General features: G+C 40.8%; 1 protein-coding gene and 1 pseudogene across 1 annotated transcript in view; both read left to right on the forward strand.

Moving 5' to 3' along the window:
- Positions 1 to 23,038, forward strand: part of PDK3 (pyruvate dehydrogenase kinase 3) — a 74,838-nt gene that overhangs the window by 42,515 nt on the left and 9,285 nt on the right. The window contains exons 6-9 of the mRNA XM_003261160.3: positions 11,168 to 11,245; positions 18,445 to 18,521; positions 19,810 to 19,911; positions 20,312 to 20,422. Coding sequence (XP_003261208.1) covers positions 11,168 to 11,245; positions 18,445 to 18,521; positions 19,810 to 19,911; positions 20,312 to 20,422 — 368 coding nt within the window. The remainder of the gene's footprint in view (positions 1 to 11,167; positions 11,246 to 18,444; positions 18,522 to 19,809; positions 19,912 to 20,311; positions 20,423 to 23,038) is intronic.
- Positions 5,672 to 5,956, forward strand: LOC105738506 (annotated as a pseudogene).

A 23,038-nucleotide genomic window follows, 5' to 3' on the forward strand; every position in this document is an offset into this window, starting at 1 on the left:
TGACATTAAAAATATGTTAACTTTCTAGGTGTGATATTGGTATCTGGTGGTGTTTTTATAAAGGAGTGCTAGCTTTGAGAGAGGTATTTAAAAATATTTACACATGATATGAAATGATGTGAGATTTGCTTCAAAATTATACACAGGGAGGGGAGTGAAAAGGACTGGGCATTTGTTAAAAATTCTTGAGGCTATTGATGGGCACATGGAGTTCATTATACTATGCTCTGTACTTGGGTATGTGTTTGGAATTCTTCACGGTAAATGTATTAGTCTGTTCTCATGTTGCTATAAAGAACTACCTGAAACTGGGTAATTTATGAAGAAAAGAGGTTTGATTGACTCACAGTTCTGCAGGCTATACAGGAGGCATGGCTGGGGAGGCCTCAGGAAACTTACAATCATGGCAGAAGGGTGAAGGGGAAGTAAGCACATCTTCACTTGATGGCAGGAGAGAGAGAGCGAAGGGGAATGTGCTACATACTTTTAAACAACCAGATCTCATGGGAACTCACTATCATGAGAACAGCAAGGGGGAAATCTGCCCCCATGATCCAGTCACCTCCCACAAGGCCCCACCACCAACACTCAGGATCACTATTCAACATGAGATTTGGGTGAGGGTGCAGAGCCAAACCATATCAATGAAGTTTTAAAAACACTTGTTTTCATCATCTTATTGTTTCTCCACAAATAAAGTCTTTCACTAATTTTTAGGGAGCTTTTAACCAAGAACCAATACAACCAGATAAGTAACAGGGAGTTTTATGAAACTGTTACCACTTCTATAGGACAGAGAGATTAAGTGGTGCTAAAGTGAGTCAGAGGTGTCAGAGTGTGAGGAGGAATCGACTGTGACTTGACTCTTAATGTGAACAGAATCTATCGTTTTATGGCACTTACTCTGTGTTGCTCTTCTCTCATATTTAGTACATATTACCTGGCCTTGTCATTATTTGTACTTTCTTTTTTTTTGGAGATGGAGTCTCACTCTGTCGCCCAGGCTGGAGTGCAATGGCGCGATCTCGGCTCACTGCAACCTCTGCCTCCTGGGTTCAAGCAATTCTCCTGCCTCAGCCTCCCAAGTAGCTGGCATTACAGGCACCCACCATCATGCCCGGCTAATTTTTGTATTTTTGTAGAGATGAGGTTTCACCATGTTGGCCATGCTGGTCTTGAACTCCTGACCTCAGGTGATCTGCCCGTCTCGGCCTCTCAAAGTGCTGGGGTTACAGGCATGAGCCACTGTGCCCAGCCTATTTGTCTTTCTCTAACTAGGGTGTCAATTTCTAAAGGTCTGGAATTATTCTTATATGCTTTTGCATCACTCCTCTTAGGGTCAGAAGTTTTGTACCAAAAAGTAGCTGAAGATTATATGAAGAATAGTTTAATACGTATTTGAAAGAAAAAACCCTGGAAGTTTATGCCAACGTCTACCTCATAGCTTCCTCTGCTTTGTCCCTTTTAGACACAATTTTGACCCTGAGCCACAGTCCCCTCCTTTTTCTTCCCTCTTCTTGTACTCACAGCTTTATCTTCAGTCTTTCTCCTGCCCTTATTAACTATATTATACCCATTATTGTACTGTGAACAAAGTTTACTGCTTCCTCTTATTTAATCATTCCTGCCACTCACTTAGCATAATTAAAGCTTGGAGTTCCTGGTGAAGCCCTATGCAATAACAGTCACTTCTTGTGCCCTTTTGTGACTCAAAATCCCTCTTCCCCCCGCACACACATACACACACACGCGCACATACACACGCTTGGACATGTACACACATACAAATCCCACCCCCACACTCATGGGGTAAGCAGGAAGGACTGGCATGCTCCCCATTCCCCACGCCTCTCTCAAACCATGTTTTTTCATCTCTCAGCAGCATCCTCCCTTAAGGAAAAAAACAGTGGAGGTAGTTTCAGATTCTGAAAGTGTATAACCCTCTAAAGCAGCAGCCACATAATCAACTTTCTGACTTCCTTCATTTCCTTCATAAATGATGCATACCGATACCCACAGCACACTAAATACTCTTGGCTTATGTGTATTTTCTGGAATGCTATTGTACTTCTGCTTCCACCTGGTGAGGTGCATGCTTACTAAGGGTCACTTATTTGTACCCAAGCCCTTGGTGTAAGTTATACTGACTGTTGTGACTATATAATTTATTTAAATATTATGTAAACGGAAGAAATATGCATACAAAAAAGAGACTTATTTCTGTTAAAACCAAGTTGAATGCTTTGGAAGTACTCTTAAAAATGTTATGAAATTACTGTGAGTAAGAAAACGATTAGATTACAGGGCAGCATGGAGTAAAAATCTTACCTGGAATTTATACCCAGGTTGCTTCACAAGTATCTTTAAGTTTATTATGCTTTAAAGAAATAGGAATCGGAATTCATAGATGTAAGTGATATTGTTCATCCAAGAAAGACGAACTGGAACCCCAAACTGATCCACATTCAAAGAAAAGGCCTTATATGAATATACTGACAGAGAAATAAATTGTATGTTCAAATGTGCATTTTAAGTTAATGTTTACGGTAGTAATCACATTTTATGGTTTCCCACTTTACCCAACATTTTTGTTAATCATCCAACTCCTTTTCCCAGTTGGGATAGTCAAGAAAACTAATGCCATTTTACCAAAATAATAAAAGGGCTCATCGAAGAAAGTTTAGAAAATACGGGAAAAGAGAGAAGAGAATAAAAATTACCTGTTTTCATAATTTACTGAGAACATTGTTTTATACATTTGAACTCATATCAGATTTATAGATAGGTATGTAGCTGCAAATATTGTGTCTAATCTTTCTCTCTGTGAAATCCATAGTATTTGTGTATTTCTCTATCTCCAGCACTAATGCCCATCACACACACCCTTCCTGGCTGAATTCGATACACCATGGTAGAAGCCTCTATCCCACTGTCTGCATCAATATTGTTGGAGTTCTTCCTGTGTCTAATCTGTGATACTCATTATCTGTATATGCAAACGGTCTTTCCAGCCAAGTGTGCATAACCTTTATTCTGCAGTTGGGGGTTGGCCTTACAGCAGTTACTTTTTCTACCCTGGCAAATGGGCTAGGCAACCTAGAAGGAAACCTGCAGGCCTCTCTTTTCCTTGTAGACCAAAGCAGATGTCTCCAGTCAACTGTCTGCTTCATTTCCTATGGACCCTTTTCTTAATTTTTTGAGCATCAAATGCTTATGCAGAAGTTCTTTCTACCTCCAAGTAAGACTGAGAGAGAATAAAGAAGGCACAGAGCACCAAAGGTTGAAAGGCCTGAAATTTCTTCTGTGTCTTCTAGCTAAAAGGCAGTGGAGTCTCCATCCCCAAATGCCCCAGGAGCAACCATCAGAAGGTCTCAAGAGGCCCAGGCCTCACCAGCTCTTCTTACCAATCCCTGCCAAGTGTTGCCAAGGAAAGGAAGAAATGGATGTCAGCCTCTTTTGACTCTTAGTGAAGTCTCACTGTTGCCTTCCTCTTTTTAGAGTAGTTGGTATTTTCACCCTGGCTTTTTACCTTCTTCCACTATCCTCTGAGATTTCTTAGTTAATCTTCTAACTCAGAATATCTATAGCTAATCTTTTATTTCCTTCCTTTTGTTTTAAGCAGTTGGATGTTGCGAGAGTAAGGGCTCTGGGTTTTAATGACAGCCCTACTAATGATTTTCTTAGCTGTGAAGATCCTACATGGTTTAAGCATAGTCAAATGTCCAGCCCAAATGACCCTGTGTGGGCGTGTGTGTATGAGCCTCTTTGTGTGCACACATGTGTGTTTTATAGGTTTAAAAAGTGTTGGCTAGGTGCAGTGGCGCACACCTGTAATCCCAACGCTTTGGGAGGCCAAGGCGGGTGGATCACCTGAGGTCAGGAGTTCGAGACCAGCCTGGCTAACATGGTGAAACCCCATCTCTACTAAAAATACAAAAGTTAGATGGGCATGGTGGCAGGCACCTGTAATCCCAGCTACTCAGGAGGCTGAGGCAGGAGAATCGCTTGAACCTGGGAGATGGAGGTTGCAGTGAGCCGAGATCACGCCATTACACTCCAGCCTGGGCAACAAGAGTGAAACTCCGTCTCAAAAAAACAAACAAACAAACAAACAAACAAAACAACAACAACAACAAAACAAGTGTTAAGCCCACTCCCATCCTTAGATCTCTTAAGACAGATTACAGAAAACTCCTATGTAGAAGAGTAGAGACAATATTTTTATTTTTGACTAGACAGTAGTTATCAATGTATAAAAGTGGGGTGCATCTTGTGTAGCATTAATTGAATGTGCAGAACACTGAAGCATGCCTCCTTGCTGCTTATTTAGCACCTTAATATCTACCTTTACACATCTGCAAATTATAGACTCCAGGTAGTGAATGCTAGAATTAGTGTTGTAAAGCAGGTCCTATTATCCTTTGGGAGGTGCCTTCCACTGTGACCCTTTTCCCTCCTTTCTTTGTAAGAAGCTAGGAAATAAAATGGAAAATCCTGCTGTAAGATCATTTTGAAAGTATAAACTTAAATACTTGGTATAAAAATCGATTCTCGCAGTGATGCTAAGTTGCGTGTGTTGTTCCTACATGCTATTATTGCTTAATATAATAGCACACAAGTGGTATCCTCAGAGCGCGTGGCATTATTCTGGTTCAGAAATAATGTCTTGTGCTCCCACTTTGGGCTCTTCAGGTTACAAGTAACAGAGACCCACTCACGCTAGCTCAAGAAAGATTTATCAAAAGAACCTGGTAGGTCCCATGATAATCCAAGGACAGGAAGCACTTTACAGTTGGAGCTATAGAAATTGGAATTATCAGCCTGGCCAACATGGTGAAACCCCATCTCTGCTAAAAATACAAAAATTAGCCAGGTGTGGTGGCACGTGCCTGTAATCCCAGCAACTCGGGAGGCTGAGGCAGGAAAATCACTTCAACATGGGAGGCAGAGGCTGCAGTGAGCTGAGATTGCACCACTGCACTCCAGCCTGGGTGACAGAGTGAGACTCCATCAGAAAAAAAAAAAAAGAAATTGGAATTAGGAAACAGAAAACAAGGTTGTTTTCTGTGTGTGTTTGCAACTGGAGTTGCCAAGTCATGGCCTTTCCGCCTTTCTGTGTGCCTGCTCCTTTACCTGTTTTTGTCTGTATACTGGATGACTCAGTGGCAGCTTGTTGGGCACTCTAGTCCTTCACAGATCATGATAATTCTCAATGTACCCTTTTGGCTTCTGCCCTGCCTGATCACCCCAACTGTCTTGATCCTAAATTCTCAAAAGATGCATTTAATTAACTCAGCTTATCTTTTTTTGCCCACGATCTTGATTCTAAATTCCCAAAAGATGAATTTAATTAACTCAGCTTATCTTTTTTTCCCCCCTACGATCACAGGTTTTAGGATTCTGATCAATCTGGAGACTGGTTGCCCTTACATTGGATGTTCTGCTCCCACTCCCACTTGCCCAGTCTGCTGTGGTTTGGAGCGTGAGGTGTGGGGGCCTACCCCTGTAAAAAATCCCCGTTGGATCCCACTTGGGATGGGTTTGGGGTAGGAAGGATGATGATAGACATGCCTTATTAGAATTGCTTTGAGACTTGAAAGGGTTCCTAAAAGGCAGCATATCAATTCCAGAAGGTGGGGTACGGGTCAGTGTTGTCTCTGTGGGTTCCACCATGGTGCACTGTGGCCAGGGCCAAAAAGTGCAGGAGGTGAATGTAGCCCATCAACCTTACCTTCATCTTCAGATACTTGCAAAATAGATCTCGGATTCAGGTATGGCTCTATGAGCAAGTGAATATGCTGATAGAGGGCCGTATCATTGGTTTTGACGAGTCTGTGAACCTCATATCAGATGATGCAGAAGAGATTCATTGTGAAACAAAGCCAAGAAAACCCCTGGACCAGATCGTGCTAAAGGAGATCATATTCTGCCACAAAATGTCTCTAACCAGAAATGATCAAGGAAGTGAGAAACTATTGAGAACTTGTTTTTTTAGGTGTTCTTTGTTGGGAGTATAGTTCTAAAATGTCTGTTCAGATTGTTTCCATTATCCGTATATATTATTACTAGATGACAGTAAATGCTGTGGGATTGTTTTTATTAAAAAATAAAAATAAAAACAAAAACATCCCATCAGCACTTTTCTATTGTTTTCTGGTCATTTACATTTACCTTTTTCTGACAGTGGCTTCTTAAACTTCAGCTTTATGATTTTCTGTATTCTATTAGACTCAAAGTTAGGGACCTTGGCACCTTCCTTTTAATTTTTTCAGCACTCACTCAAATTCATCCTAGTCCAGCCTCTCATAATTTTTGTCTCAAATGATTGCATGTATTCAAGATAGATGCTAATATTTGATAGCAGAGTTCTGTGGTGAATTTTGAATAGGAAAATCTGATGAAACAACCTCCATTATCTATTAAATTTTCCTGTGTGCTATTTCTTAAAATGGATTCATGGCTAGTTTGGTTCTGTTGGGCTGATTGCTGTGTGAACCTTCACCCTGTTCTCAGCCTTTTAAAATTTTAGTCTAATGTATTTACAGTTTAGATATTTTAACCTGGGGAAGTATGTATGAGCCACACCTACAGTTTTGTTAATTACTTTATAATCAGTACCTTAAAACCCTTGAAAACAGATTCCTAAAATAAGACGTGTCACTTATGTTCAGTGGCAATAATAATTCTCTAATATTTTCTTCTAAAGATTGATGGTAAATATTGGCTCCAGTATGCACATAAAAGTAATTTGGCAGTTATCTTTTTTGAAATTTTGATTTCTAATTTAAAAAATAGAAAAATTTGATTAGAAAGCTTATTATAAGTAGAATTTGCATTTTACTGTAAATGTAAATTACAAGCCATTAGTTGAATTTTGGTTTTGATGGCGATTTTTTAAAGCTTTTTCATTTTTGTGTTAAATTATTTTACCTAAACAGAAATGTCCTATTTGAATATGTAAGTGCTGTTACCCCAGTACCTCATAATCATTCATACCCTGGGAGAGATGAGTGGCAGAATTAGTGTGACTCAGACTTGATTTTCCAAGGAAGTGGTCTAGCTTCTCTTCCGAATTACCTGCTAAGTTTTAAGAATGTGGACTCTCAGGCCTCAGCATAGAGCTACTGCCTCGAATTTCCAGGGGTTCCTTTCATAATCTGTACTCTTTCTTTTAAATTTGGTAACGAATCCCACACACAGCTAGATTGGGGAATGAGTCTAGGCCTCTAGTTCCCAGTCTCACCAAAAGGAACACCTCCCGTCAGTGTAATTTACTGCATGTTGAGAACTTAATCATGGGCCAGAGGATTGTTCCATTTAACAAATGCTCACTAAGTGTGTATTGTGTCCAAGGCATTGCAACATGCATTGTGTCCAAGGAATTTACAAAGATGCATAGTATATATATAATACCATTAATGCCCTCAAAATACTTTTGGCTAGCTGGTGTATGTGAGTCTACATTGTGATGACTTGAGTTCTTCAAGGATCATCATGCAATTCTTAATTATAGCATTGTTACACTGTAAATTGTAGTGATGCTTTAAAAATTCTTATTCACACGTAGTTTTAGGAGCTGTACTGGGTCTTTGTGTTTCGAGTTGGCTGCTTCTGTCTGGGCTTGGTCTTTCACATGTTAAATTTGTGTAGCACATTTTCTTAACAACGCTGTCATAATCATGCTATTGGGCAAGTGAATTCCATGAGGAATTAGCACATTTAGTGGGTTTAGGTTATTTTTCTTTTGTAGTGAATGGAAGAGCACTGTTTAAACATCTTTATTACGTACCGGGAGGAGTTGTTTTGTGGAGATGTGTTGGCTTTGTGTATCGATAATGAATGATCGTTTTTAGGTTTCAGTGTTTGTGATCTTGGAAGTTCCTGTTCAGCTTTGTGCTTTCACGTCACTAGGTGGAGATGTAGCATTGTTTGGTGGCATAGGCTAAGCAAGAGGAGTGAGTCTTGATTTCTCTTCTTTTGACAAAAGTACTTTACAGATATTTGGTAAGGTTTATTATAGCCTAGGAAAACACTTGTAAATTTAGTACAATTCAAAATTTTTAACTTTTTTTTCAGGATTGAAATTCAATCCTACTTAAGTGTCTATTTTCATACTGATCAACTCTTTTAAACGTTTTTTTCTCCTCTTACTGCTGTTTCCTTTTTGCTGTCCCTCATTATTTCACCTTGTCTGAGTTATTTTAATGTCTCTATCTTTGGTTATTTATAGGGATTTAATTCTAAAAGTTTAGTAAAGGAATCAGAATTCTTACTCTGAGGTCAAATAATAGATAATTAATTTGGTAGCAATATGAAGTCAATGAACTAAAATTTATAGTGTGAACATACCCTAATCTTATCTTTGTATTATTTTAGGTTAATAATGTCAGTTTTTAACATTATCATTCTATAGGGCTTACTTTTCCCCCTTTCCTTCCTTCCTTCTTTCTCTCACCTCTTGAATATTAAACAAGCACAGTATTTACTTTTGCACAGTATTGATGTGGGGAATATAAAGGAAATAAGAGCCTGTCTCCAAAGATAATCCTGTTGAGAACATTCCAAATGTGCCCACAAAGCAGCAGTTTCTACTCCTAGGTGTATATCCAAGATAAATGAAGGCATATGTTCACACAAACATTTGGGCATGGAAGTTCATAGCAGCACTATTCGTAATAGCCAAAAAGTGGAAACAACCCAGATGTCTACCAGCTGATGAACGGATAAAGAAAATATGGTATACTTGTACGATGGAATGTGATATAGCAATAAAAAGAAATGAGGTCCTGATACATGCTATGATGTAGATGATGCTTGAAAACATGCTGGTGAAAGAAGCCAGTTACAGAAGACCACATATTATTCCGTTTATGTAAAAAGTCCAGAATAGCAAATCTATAGAGATAAAGTAGATCCATGGTTGCCTAGGGCTGGGTGGAGGGGAGTAACTGCTAATGGGTTCGGAACTTCTTTTTGTAGTGATGAAAATGTAAACTTGATTATAGTGATTAATGCACAGCTCTGACTATATACTAAAAACCACTGAGTTGTATGTACTTTTTTTTTTTTTTTGAGATGGAGTCTCGCTCTGTTGCCCAGGCTGGAATGCAGTGGTGTGATCTCAGCTCACTGCAACCTCTGCCTCCTGGGTCCAGGGGATTCTCCTGCCTCAACCTCCCAAGTAGCTGGGACTACAGGCACCCGCCACCATGCCTGGCTAATTTTTGTATTTTTAGTAGAGAAGGGGTGTCACCATGTTGGCCAGGCTGGTCTCAAACTCCTGACCTCAAGTGATCCCCCTGCCTCAGCCTCCCAAAATGCTGGGATTACAGGTGTGAGCCGCTGTGCCCGGCCGTATGTACACTTTACTTTCAATGAGTGAATTGTATGGTATAAGAATGATCTCCAATAAAGATTTTTAAAAAGTAAATTACCAAAAGGTTTAAAATTTACCAAACTAAGGTTGTTTTCTTTTGTTTGTTTTTGTTTTTGTTTTTTGAGATGGAGTCTCACTCTGTCCCCCAGGCTGGAGTGCAGTGGCACGATCTCGGCTCACTGCAACCTCCACCTCCTGGGTTCAAGCAATTCTCCTGCCTCAGCCTCCCAACTAGCTGGGATTACAGATGCTCAACACCATGCCTGGTTAATTTTTGTATTTTTAGTAGAGACGGGGTTTCACCATGTTGACCTGGCTGGTCTTGAACTCCTGGCCTCAAGTGATCAGCCCACCTCGGCCTCCCAAAGTCCTGGGTTTACAGGCGTGAGCCGCTGCACCCGGCTCAAAGACTGTTTGTTGACCATCTACACAGGCACTATACGAAGTTCTATGCAAGTTATAAAACAAGTGTTAAGACACAAACGCTGACTTCAGATTGTTTACAGTTCGAGAGAAAAGGCATACATGCAATGTCCAATGTCTTGTAATGCACCTTTGCTTTCTGAATCTGCTCCCCATCTTTGAATCTCCTGAATTCTGTCTTCCAGCTGTTTCTGTAATGGCTCGTGTCTTCTTACCATATGTCTTATATTTTATCCTTTAAAAAGCGGACTGTTGCTCCTCAGACTTTGATAAATATCAGCCCCAGCCTGTTACCTTTAACTAACTTAAAGGACCTTTTAAAGTGATAGTGGCATCTCCAGTAACTTAAATTGTGTGGCTGATGGAAATCCATTCATTCAGCAAATACTTACTGAGGTTTCACTTACAAATAACTCTGGCAAATCACAAGACTGTTGGCATTATTATTTTTAAGATCATGACAAATATTCTTTTGCTACAATTTAGTCAGGTTGCATGGTGCTTAGAAAGTATAGTCTTGAGTTCCTAAATTTTCATGAAAAATATATTTTGGTAATAGTTACAAGTTAAGCAAGTATGCGTTTGGTATAGAGCTAGCTGAATTGCCAGTATTCTAGTATGTTGACATTGTTATGGTCATTAAAACTTTAAGAAAAGAAAGCCAGGCACGGTGGCTCATGCCTGTAATCCCAGCACTTTTGGGAGGCCAAAGAGGGTGGATCACCTGAGGTCAGGAGTTCGAGACCAGCCTGGCCAACATAATGAAACCTCATCTCTACTAAAAATACAAAAATTAGCCGGGTGTGGTGGCGCATGCCTGTAGTCCTAGCTACTCGGGAGGCTGAGGCAGGAGAATCGCTTGAACCTGGGAGGCGGACGTTGCAGTGAGCCAAGATGGCACCACTGCACTCCAGCCTGGGCGACAGAGTGAGACTCTGTCTCAAAAAACACATGAAGAAACAAACAAAAAATCCTTTAAGAAAAGAGAGATTAGCTGGGCATGGTGGCATATGCCTGTAAGGCCAGCTACTTGGGAGGCTGAGGCAGGAGGACTGCTTGAGCCCAGGAGTTCGAGGCTGCAATGAGCTACGATCACACCACTGTACTCTAGCCTCGGCGACAGAGTGTGACGCTATCTTGGAAAAAATAGAAAAGAGAAATTTTGCTTTAGTCATGGTAATTCTATTAAAGCCACAAAAGGATATTTTATAAAAGGTTGTAGTTGATTAATTCTACATCCATTCATTTAGACAGTTTGTTTATCTTATATGCCTATAGATAAATACATGCACATGTGCACACACACACACATACATGCTTGTGCCTATGTTATTAGTGCAGCAGCTAAACTTTTTCCTTTTCTTGCAGATGCATATGAAACAGCCAAGATGCTGTGTGAACAGTATTACCTGGTAGCTCCAGAGCTGGAAGTTGAAGAGTTCAATGGTAAAAGAAAACTAATTTTAACCTTACATTCAAAAAAGCTGACTAAGAAGCTGTTTATACCTAAGCCATATTTCAGTGAGATCCAAAAATTATACTGATTTTTCATTTTCTTATATCTTTTTAAAACTTTCTACGCTTTTGGTCAACCAGATATATTATTGTAAGGAGTTTTTATACAGGAATGCGTAATGTGTTAAACCCCAGAATTCTTGGAACAGAAGTAATCAAGGTAGAGTACGTAGAAAGGTATAAATAGGCCCTTCTCAAAGTAACAAATGCAAGCAGTCAATAAACATATGGAAAAGTGTTTAACTTCACTAATCAAGGAAGTGCAAACAAAAACACAGACAAATGCCTTTTTTTTTTTTTTTTTTTGAGAAGTCTTGCTCTGTTGCCCGGGCTGGAGTGTAGTGGTGTGATTCCAGCTCACTGCAGCCTCTGCCTTCCAGGTTCAAGTGATTCTCTTGCCTCAGCCTCCTGAGTAGCTGGGATTACAGGTGCCTGCCACCATGCCCAGCTAATTTTTGTATTTTTAGTAGAGACAAGGTTTCACCATGTTGGCCAGGCTGGTCTCGAACTCGTGACCTCAGGTGATCCACCCGCCTCAGCCTCCCAAAGTGCTGGGATTACAGTCGTGAGCCACCATGCCCAGCCAGAAATGCCATTTTTTTCTTTCAAAATGACAGTGATTAAAACATGTTAATGCTTTGAATTTGTGCCCATAAAAATACTTTCTTACCAGCCCATACATTTCTTGTATAAGCTAAAAGTGGTATTCCCTTTCTAAAAAATGCCAGCAATGTTCTTTCTCTTTGGCCCAGTAAATAAGTTAATAATGGTCATATTCCTTGGTCCAGTAAATTAAACTTCAGAACACTTATTATAAGAAAATAGAGGCTGGACACAGTAGTTCACACCTGTAATCCCAATACTTTGGGAGGCCAAAGTGGGTGGATCTCTTGAGTCCAGGAGTTTAAGACCAGCCCGAGTGACATGGTGAAACCCCATCTCGAGAAAAAATACAAAAATTAGCCAGGTGTGGTGGCACTTGCTTGTATTCTCAGCTACTTGGGAGGCTGAGGCAGGAGAATCACTTGAACCCGGGAGGTGGAGGTTGCAGTGAGCCGAGATAGTGCCACTGCACTCCACCCTGGGCAATAGTTTGAAACCCCATCTCAAAAAACAAACAAAAATCTATGAAAATAGAGATGCACAGATTTATGTACAAGATTGATGATCACAGTAGTTTTCTTATAAAGTTAGAAAACAACCCAAATTTTCCACAATAGAGCATTGTTTAACTGAATTGTGGTACACCCATTAGATGGAATACTATGCAGCCCTTTGAAATAATGCTTTAAACGAATGATGTATGGGAAAAATTGAGATTTTTTTTTAAATACAGGCTATAAAAGTTTATAATAGTGGAAGTTCATTGGAAAATATTTTGAAGGATTTATACTACCAAAATACAAATAGCAGCTCTCTGGGTAATGAGGTTACAGATGATTTTTATGTTCATCGTATGATTGCATATTTATTTGCACATTCCTTTTATTTTTTTATTTGCAAATTATGGAAGAGACATGCTTATCACTAAAATACAAATACAGAAATGTGACTGAAAAGGGAAATCCCCCACTACTTTCTCAGTCCCATATAGAGCTTTGGTTTTTGCATAAAGCATGTATAGCTTTAACCCTATTTATAACGTGTTTTTCACTTCACCTTGAAGACCTTTGCAAGTATTAATCTCATTTAGAGATTATCCATAGTGTAGCTTACCATAATTTATTTAACTGTTTTCCTATGGGTATACATTTAGGATTTCCGGTTTTCCTATATTCTATATAATGAGCTATGAAAGAGTGTGAGAGGTGGAGAGGGTGGAAAAATTTGTGAACGTATGAAAGTATTTCTGCAGGTTGGATTCCTAGATGTGGAATGACTGAGCAGGGTGTGAGCATTTACAATTAAAGATAAAACAGGCCAGGCATGGTGGCTCACACCTGTAATCCCAGCACTTTGGGAGGCTGAGGCAGGAGAACCTCTTGAGCCCGAGACTAGCCTGGGCAAGATAGCAAAACCCTGTCTCTACACAAAATAGAAAAATTAGCTGGACATAGTGGCATGTGCCTGTAATCTCAGCTACTCAGGAGGCTGAAGTGGGAGGATCGCTTGAGCCCAGGAGGTAGAGGCTGCAGTGAGCCGAGATCACATGGCTGCACTCCAGCCTGGGTGACAGAGCAAGACTCTGTCTCAAAAAAAAAAAAAAAAAAAGATAAACCAAATTCCCCTTCAGAAGTACACTAAAAATGTATTTCTCTTATAACGAGATAAAACTATGAAAGGAGTTCAGGCTGCTGTTGAAGGACATGGCCCCTCCATTTGACTAGAAGGCATGGAGTCAAAGCTGCTTTCAAGGTCTCTTGGGTTCTCTGAGAAGAGTCATGTCCCCATTGAATAAATATACTACCAGGACCGAGTGGGCTGGTCTGGAGTGTTCCTGATGAGAACCGTCTTAACATTCTTTCTGTCTCTTCCTATGGACTAGGCAGGAGCTGACCTCACATCTGCAGGTAGTAACAAATTGCTCTTTTGCGTGAGTGGCAGCCTCCCTCATTCTGAAGGCCAAAGCAGCAGGCCTGTTCTTGCTGATTCCCAAGTGCCAGCCATGTCAGCACATTCTGTCCCCGCTGAGGCTGTCGTGCTGGGCAGCTCACCCACCAGGAGAGGAGCTTTCCGACTCTTTTTGGCATTGTCTCACGAATTACAGAGGCCCCCTTTCAATCATGTTTTGAGGCCCCTTGTCCTATCACTAAGATAAATGAATGCTGGTGTTTCTAGGTGGCCTCTAGCTTGATGTTGCTTTGGGTAGTGTAGTGACTATTTTTATGTATGAGTTCGTAATGCTAGAGCTCTCTGTGAGCATGATTAAGGAATGTGCTTTTGCCTTAACAAGTTGTGTGTTGGAGATGCAGGTTGGAGGCTGATCCTGAACACCTTAAGTGTTAGATGCTTTTTTATTCTGGAAGGAGAACTGTCTGGAAATTCCTTATATCTAATGGTATTTCTTAAATGCTGTTTCAACTAATGGCATTTGGAGCAATGATTGTACAAAATAGAGACTTTATTATTTCAGGAGTCTTGAGCATGACAAACCTAGGCCATTTTTTAATTGACTTTTAAAAATGTACCCTTAGATGGAAAATTCATATTCTACTTATTTTATAAGTCAGCAAACATCTATTAAGCATCTACTACTTAACAGCCAGCCGTGAGACCAGAACTAGGAAAGAGTCATGGACAAAAGCATTTGACATGGTTTTAAAAGGAAGGAAAGAAATCTAAACTATAATGTTCCCAAAGAAAAGTGCAAGTAATTGAGCAAGCCTTTAGATGGCTCCTAGAGAATGTTGTTTAAACTGAAAACAAACAAACAAACAAACAAACCCCCTATATAAAAGGTGTTTGCCTTTTCTTGAGATTTGGGGTGAAAAGGTTGAATTCATAAGGCTGTTTATATAACTAATCATGCCATTTGGTACAAGATAAACTGAGCACCCAGCTTGTTCCTCGAGCCCCATTAAAATGACAATAAAGGAGCCAGGCGCAGTGGCTCACGCCTGTAATCCCAGCACTTTGGGAGGCGAAGGTGGGCGGATCACTTGAGGTCAGGAGTTCAAGACCAGCCTGGCCAACATGGTGAAACCCTGTCTCTACTAAAAATACAAAAATTAGCTGGGCATGATGGCATGTTTCTTTAGTCCCAGCTACTCGGGAGGCTGAGGCAAGATAATTGCTTGAACCTGGGAGGCGGAGGTTGCAGTGAGCCGAAATTGCACCACTGCACTCCAGCCTGGGCAACAGAGCAAGACTCCATCTCAAAAAAAAAAGAGGAAAAAAAGAAATAAAAATAAAATTACAATAAAGGAATCCAAAGAAAAGCAGCAAAGGAAAGCAGGGGAGCTCATTAGTGGACCAGTGTCTTAGTCCATTCAGGCTGCTATAACAAAAATACCAGAGACCAAGTGGCTTCAGCAACCATTTCTCATGGTTCTGGAGGCGGGGACATCCAAGATCATGGTTCCTGGAGATTTGGTGTCTAGTGAGCACCCACCTTCTGATTCATAGCTGGCTTCTCACTGTTTCCTTCCGTGGGGGAAGGAGCGAGGGAGCTCTCCGGAGTTTCTTTATACGGGCATTAATCCCATCCGTAAGGGCTCTGCCCTCATAACCTAATCACCTCTCACAGGCCCCATCTCCTAATACCATCACATCAAGTGTTACATTTCAACATGGGAATTTGGGGGAGACACACACAAGCATTCCGTCCATAAGAGCCATGAATCCCAACTTTTGAAAGAGGGTCACTAGATGGAAGTATGCTGATTGATGAGACAGAGCAGAAGCAGCCACAGGGGAGGAGGCTGCAGCAGAGATGGCAACTGGTTTGCCGAAGATTGTCCTGGAGGGACTCTGGGGGCAGGGCCAGGTGGTGCAATGGACTGGAATGGGAAGGGAAGTCAGAGGGTAGGGTTAACGGAAAGCTGGTCTAAGAAAGAGCATGGAGGGATGACGGGAGGCAGCTGTACCCTGGCCGGGTTCAGCCTGCCAACAGGCAACTAAGTATTTTGTTCGAGAACAACCTAGGAAGAACTAGGGCTTTTCATGTGAGTATTGTTACCCTACAGCAAAGCCCTGTTCATTTAAGCATTTGGGGGCCTCTCTGCTCAGAGGCCCGTTTACCACCTGCTCATCCTCAAGCCCAGTTGAAAAGTCTTGACCAGGTCCAGAGAGCTCTAAGTCAGGCTTCCCACTTAATGGAGAGCCCCAGGGGGATATGAACGCCAGCTCCCTCATACAAGGAATCCGGTTCTTCATTCTCGAACAAGAATATTGCAACCAAGATATATCAGACCTTCAGCAAAAGCCAGCAGCATGAACCAAACCTAACTGGCATTAAACTTATCAGCTCTACTGTTACTGCCAGAAACTCCGCTTTTGAAATTCTGAGAGAAAATCATTTCAAACCTAGAATTCTCTATCTAGCCAAACCTTTAATCAAATAGATCAGAGGTGTAAAGATTGACAGATGTGTCTCCCATGCATACCTTTCTGAGGCAGGTTACCTGACTGACTTGATGTTATATATAATATGCATCTAAGAAATAGGGGAAAACATTCTAGAACTTCAATCAAAAACAACTTTAGGATGATGGCTATGCAGCATGTTTGCAAAGCAATTGATTCTAATTTGAAAAATCTTGAAGAATGGACTTGATACCATGCAGTAGGTGTGGAAGCTGGAAGTAGGTATGGAAGCTGGAAATAGATATGGAAGCTGGAAGTAGGTATGGAAACTGGAAGTAGGTATGGAAGCTTCCAGTAAGCTGGAAGATCTTAGCGAAATGGCATGGACCAACTATGAAGCAACCCAAAAAGGGTAGCATGATGTTGACCAGTTGGAGGAGTATAAAGAAACTCCATTTCATGTTAAGGCTGGGAACATTCTCCTCCAAGGGACACATGAATCATTGTCATTGCATTAATAGGGAAGAAAATGTCTAGGTACACTGTTGTGGCTGTTCTACAGTGATCAATATTTACATAGTTATGATGTCACCAACACTATTGATTTTCTACTTTCTTAAAAGAACCTATAGGCAATGTACAGCATCCCTAATTCGGGTTACAGAACAGAATGTAAATATTACCAACCCAAAGACTGCAGCAGAAGTAGTAAAGAGTGGCTGCCTCTGGGTTCAGACTGAAGGATGAGATAGGAAAGGGGGAAGGACTTTTGTTTTTCTTCTTTTGTTAAATTTTTAAGCCGTTTACATATATTACTAAGTGATTTTAAAAATAACTGCTCGGGCCGGGCACGGTGGCTCACGCCTGCAATCCCAGCACTTTGGGAGGCCGAGGCGGGCAAACACCTGAGGTCAGGAGTTTGAGACCAGCCTGTCCAACCTGGCAAAACCTCGTCTGTACTAAAAAATACAAAAATTAGCCAGGAGTGGCGGCACACACCTGTAATCCCAGACACTCAGGAGGCTGAGGCAGGAGAATCGCTTGAACCCGGGAGGCGGAGGTTGCAGTGAGCCGAGATGGCACCACTGCACTCCAGCTTGGGCAACAGAGTGGGACTCTGTTTCAAAAAATAAATAAGTAAAAATAAAAATAGTTGCTCTTTGAAGAGTTCTGGATTTAGAATCGAAAGCTTTTTGTTCAGGTGTCCGGTTTCGGTGCCACTTCTGGGACCACGGGCAAGTCACACAGGCTTCCCAAAGCCTGTTTCCACACCTCTAAACACCACCACCCCTCTAGGAGCCAGGAAGTGTTGTCAGGAGGAGTCAATTGAATAATGTATGTGAAAGCTCTGTGTAGACTGCTAAGAATCAAGCAAATGTGAACTCTAATTTATATTATTGTTAATTACTTTATTAGAGGAAATAGCTGGTTGAAATTACAGCATTCTACCTGAGAGAGTTCATGTAGTTTCAATCTCTTAAGTGATTTTGGGTCATGAGGAGGAGGAAGGACTATATTTCTGAGCATCTGCTCTGTATCCCACACTGTTCTTAGTACTTGACCTGGGTTTTGGTGTTTCTCAGATTGTCTTCAGACGATCCATGGTGCAAGGGGAAAAGATCATAGGTCTCTAGGGGTTTATCTGCTAGCTGCTTGAGAAAAAGTTATGTGAACCTTACATTCTATGCTATAAGATGCCTTGTTTGTCATAATTTAACAAAATTGAACACTGCCATTTAGTCCAGTTCACCAGCCTCTTTTTTTCCTGTTGCTCCACATTCCCCCGTGGAATTCCCCGTGGGGTCAGTGGCAGAAGGTAGCCCCCAATTTGAAAAACACCAAGTGATATCTGACTGGCCTTCTGTAATACTCAGGATGTTATGGCATAGGTGATAATATTCCAATTCTGCTCAACAAAGTTTCAAAGAGATTGAGTGATTTATCCAAGGTCACATAGCTGGTAAGTGAAGGAACTGAGTGTCACCTCAAGTTTGTTTGATTCCAAAGCATATGCTTTTGCTCAGCCCTGCCTTTAGAGGTGGAAACTCAAATTAGCCTTTTATAGAGCTCTGTTTTACACACTTGGAAAGTAGAATGCAAACATCATTCTTGAATTTCTCCTACTTTGGGTCCTTATTGATTGATGGTTTTGTCTCTGTTTTCAGCCAAAGCGCCAGACAAACCTATTCAGGTGGTTTATGTGCCCTCACATCTGTTTCATATGCTATTTGAGTTGTTCAAGGTAAGTGGAATTTTAAAAACATGGAAAGAAGTCTTCATTTTAAATTACTTTGATTCAGGGCATAATGGATTCATTAGATTAGCATAAGAAAAAGGTTTTGCATAACCATTTTAAAAATTCTATTTCTGATATCCTGTGGGTTTTATAATTTGTACACTGTGAGATGAAAAATTGCTGTGTACAGTATAGTTTTTGTGAATATTAGTACATATTGATTTTGAAGCTTAATTGCACTTTAGTGATTTTATGTAAAATCCATACTGTTTTTTTCTTTAGTTATGAGATTAGAGATGCTTTTTAGTTTCCAAACCTGGCAAAGGCTTTATTGGTGATAGCCAGATCAAAATAAAAACATGTTTATACATATTTATGCTTCTGAAAATTAACCACACTGGTACATTAGTGGTTGTTCCAGTCCTGAGAGATCCTGCAACCCTTTTATAAAATATTTGAATCAATTCAGAAGATCCAAGAGAGGCAGAGAAAGATGTAGATGAGCTGGACCAAAAGAACCACCCCTCGCCCCCACCAAATTCTTTAGACTCTGCAACTTAAGCTGTTGCTTTTGTTAATCAGTAGCTAATGACATTTACAGTGGCAGTATTATAGGCACAAGGCATTTGAGCTAAAATTTCATTTCTTCCAATGTGTGAAACACTAAATTGAACACCTGAAAAATCAGTTATGCTGATTTGCTTCCAAAAATTAGAATGTTACTGATGTAACGCTTTAAGGTTGAAATGGGCATTCAATTGTGAACTTTCTCTTCAGCAGCTGTGGCTTTTTCAGAATTTCTTTTTAACCAATATTTCTTCTACTTTTTTCAGCCAAATGATTAATTTTTGTGGGAAGCATGCATCCTTTCAGTTTTTCTGCCTTCTTTAGAGAAAAGGTGCTCTATAAATGCAGACTGATAAATAGGATTTAAAGTGCACAAATCAGCCTCTGCATAGCCTCATTACATGCGATAAAAACATTCCTCTGGGTTGAGTTGAATAATTTAAATACTGTAAAGTGAAAAAAAAAGAGGAAGAAGAAGAAGGAAAGAAAAATAAATATTTAGCATATTGGATGAGGCTAAAACTAGGTAAAAAACAAAGTGTCAGGAAATTTTTCCTTGATTTGAGCACATTTAGCTAAGCTCTTTAGAGGGAAAAATGCCATAAAAATCCAACTAATATTTGCCCCCAAAAAGGGTTGCTGGGTATAAGTCATCTTGCGCTTCTTTCTCTTTAAAAATTGTGGTTTGTGATTCGGCAGTATGATTAACAAACAGATCTTATTTTAGAACTCAATGAGAGCGACAGTCGAACTCTATGAAGACAGAAAAGAGGGCTACCCCGCTGTTAAAACCCTCGTTACTTTGGGTAAAGAAGACTTATCCATTAAGGTAACTGTTTTATGTGCATGTATACTTTAATTATCAGTTGTGATTTAATAGTATCTAGACATTGAAAAATCAGAGGGAAGAAAATTGACATTTATTGAGTGTCCTATTTGTAAGTTCTATGCTAGATCCTTGGCTTAAGTTACCTTATTTAAACTTCATTAGAACCTTGTTATTCAGGGAGTCGAACAAGACCTCAACACCAAGCCTGTTGGATCCCACTGTACCATTCGGCCTCCTTTGTTTTACACTGTTCACAAAGGAACCATATGTCACCGGGGGATTCAAAGTCCTTGTGCATTGTAGAGTAATCTGCTATGTACTTTATTTAATGAACCCATTGCCTCCTACTAAGTATAGATCAACTTCTTTGTTTTGATTGTTAACATTTTGAACACTGCAGATCAGTGACCTAGGTGGTGGTGTCCCACTTCGAAAAATAGATCGTCTTTTTAACTACATGTATTCGACTGCTCCTAGACCCAGCCTGGAGCCTACCAGAGCTGCCCCTTTGGTAAGCATCTGAAACTGCTGCTGAAGGAAAGATCATAAACACGGGAAGGGGCTCAGAGGGAGCTGCCTCTCTCCCCAGGTTGTCACATTAGTGTAGTTGATTTAGAAGGTTGCCTGTATTATGGTTTGGAGGAGGGAGAATTTTTTGCCTTGGCTACTTTCTTTGTGAATCCTTTGGACTTCAATTTCCTCTCTGATTTGTGTCTAAGAAACACTCCTAGCTGAGTGCCTCATTCCCATATACAGAGAAAAAGTACCTCATTGTGGTAAGACTGCTACTGGAGCACCATTTTCCACTTTGTGCTACCCTTGGAAGGGGTGGAAGTTACCAGTGGGTGAGCAAAGGGACAGTACTGAATGCATAGCTGCCGCTTGGTCCTGCGCACTCTGGCGTGCATACCACAGAGGTGCGAATCACCTAGTGCCTTGGAATCTCCACTGTCAAATTTGTTTATATAATTAAAATGTTAAATTATGAAAACATTAATTTTTTTTTTTTTTTTTTGAGACAGAGTCTCGCTGTCACCCAGGCTGGAGTGCAGTGGCGCGATTCTCGGCTCACTGCAGGCTCTGCCCCCCAGGATTCACGCCATTCTCCTGCCTCAGCCTCCCGAGTAGCTGGGACTACAGGCGCCCGCCACCTTGCCCAGCTAATTTTTTTTTGTATTTTTAGTAGAGACGGGGTTTCACTGTGTTAGCCAGGATGGTCTCGATCTCCTGACCTCATGATCCACCCGCCTCGGCCTCCCAAAGTGCTGGGATTACAGGCGTGAGCCACCGCACCCGGCCTAAATTTTTATGTTAAATAACGTTAGCATGAAACATATAGGTGGTGTATGCATTTTCAGAGCCCTTTCTGTCTCACTCTGGAAATAACCTTCAGCCCTATTAAGGCAGTGAGAAAAGCCACTGGTTACCATGGTAGCATTTAGATCCTGGTAGGGCCACACTTGCTTCCCCTGCTGAGTGTTTCTAATTGACAAACAGCAATTGAACCCTTTGTCATTAAACATAGCAACATATCTATCAGTCTGCAAAATGGTTCAGGGTATAAATTAAGTTTCATTTTAAAGTCCTACCTGACTGATAAGCACATAAGATTATATTTTATTTGTACGAATAAAATCAAACACTTTGCATCATTTATTTGAGACAGAGTTTGTTAACTCAGCATGTTGGAAACAGGAAATCATTTATATAGGAGTCGAGAAAATTCATGAAAGATCACATTTGAGAGGCGTTGCCTTGACTAGGCTCTGGCATGCACTTAAATACACATCAAAAGGGAAAAAGGCACCACAAACAAATCTAGCACCTTCCCCAGTTGTTTAAAAGAAATATAGATTGTCTCTTCCAGGTCTTAAAATAGCATCTTGAGGATAACTGTTAATGTCATAGGTTTTTTTTCTTATTGAAACTGAGGACTTGTAAGAGACCTTTAAAAATTACGCATGCGCACTCCTATTGCATAGATGAGGAAATGACCTTGTCCAAAGTCATTGAACTAATTAACTGCAGAGCTGGTGCTGGCCACGTCTGTGTTCTTTCCAGTGTACTATGTGGCCGCTCCTTTTGAAGAAATGCTTCTGCTAGTGGCTCTCCCAGTTAGGAAACTGGCCTGTAATCCTAGCACTTTGGGAGGCCAAGGCGGGTGGATCACTTAAGGTCAGGAGTTCGAGACCAGCCTGGCCAACATGGTGAAACCCTGTCTCCACTAAAAATACACGAAAATAGTTGGGAGCAGTGGCGCATGCTTGTAATCCCAGCTATTCAGGAGGCTGAGGCACAAGAATTGCTTGAACCCGGGAGGTGGAGATTGCAGTGAGCCTATATCATGCCACTGCACTCCAGCCTGGGTGACAGAGCGAGACTCTGCCTCAAAAAAAAAAAAAAAAAAAAGAAACTGTCCTCAGCTTTAAAGTGGGCACATGGATATGCACTACTAGAAAACATAATTTCCTCATTGAGCAACTTACACTTTTACACCTTTTACACCTCTGTGCCTTTACGTGTGCATTTCTGTTTTGAGAATATCCACCCAGCGAACTCCTGCTGATCCTTTGACACTCTGGGAAACCTTTCCTGAACCTCAGCAAATCCGAGGTCCAGACCCCTCCTCTGCGTTCTTTGGGAGTTCTCGGAGTTCTCGGCTCTTCTGTGTTGGACATGAGGGCAGGCTCTGGGCCTTGCTTGAACATAGAAGGCAGATTTCCTCACATCTCTTCCTAGAGTGAGCTAGTTTCTTTGCTATGGTTACGTGAGTCACTACTATAAATATCTCATCTTCACTACTGGCCATATTCAGCAAGTCCTAAAGCCCTTAAATAATGGGGTACGTTCTTTTACCCCCTACCCTTTCAGTTAGACCCTACCCTGAGGGAAAGTATCAAGGAGAGATGTTAGAAAATGGCAGAAATCCGTGTAACTTCATAAAATTGCTGCTCCTAGTAGCCGTAGTACCAGCTTCGATTTATTTAGTTTTCCTGTGTTAGGTGCTGTGCCAAGATTTTATACTTGTTACATTATTTAATCCTTATAGCAGCTCTGAGGTCAGTTTTTTATCGTATATTCAGATGAAAAAATGTTCTCAAAGAGGTTGAGTAAACTGCTCAGAGTC

The sequence above is a fragment of the Nomascus leucogenys genome, chromosome X, assembly GCF_006542625.1.
Source record: "Nomascus leucogenys isolate Asia chromosome X, Asia_NLE_v1, whole genome shotgun sequence".
NCBI classification, from domain to species: domain Eukaryota; kingdom Metazoa; phylum Chordata; class Mammalia; order Primates; family Hylobatidae; genus Nomascus; species Nomascus leucogenys.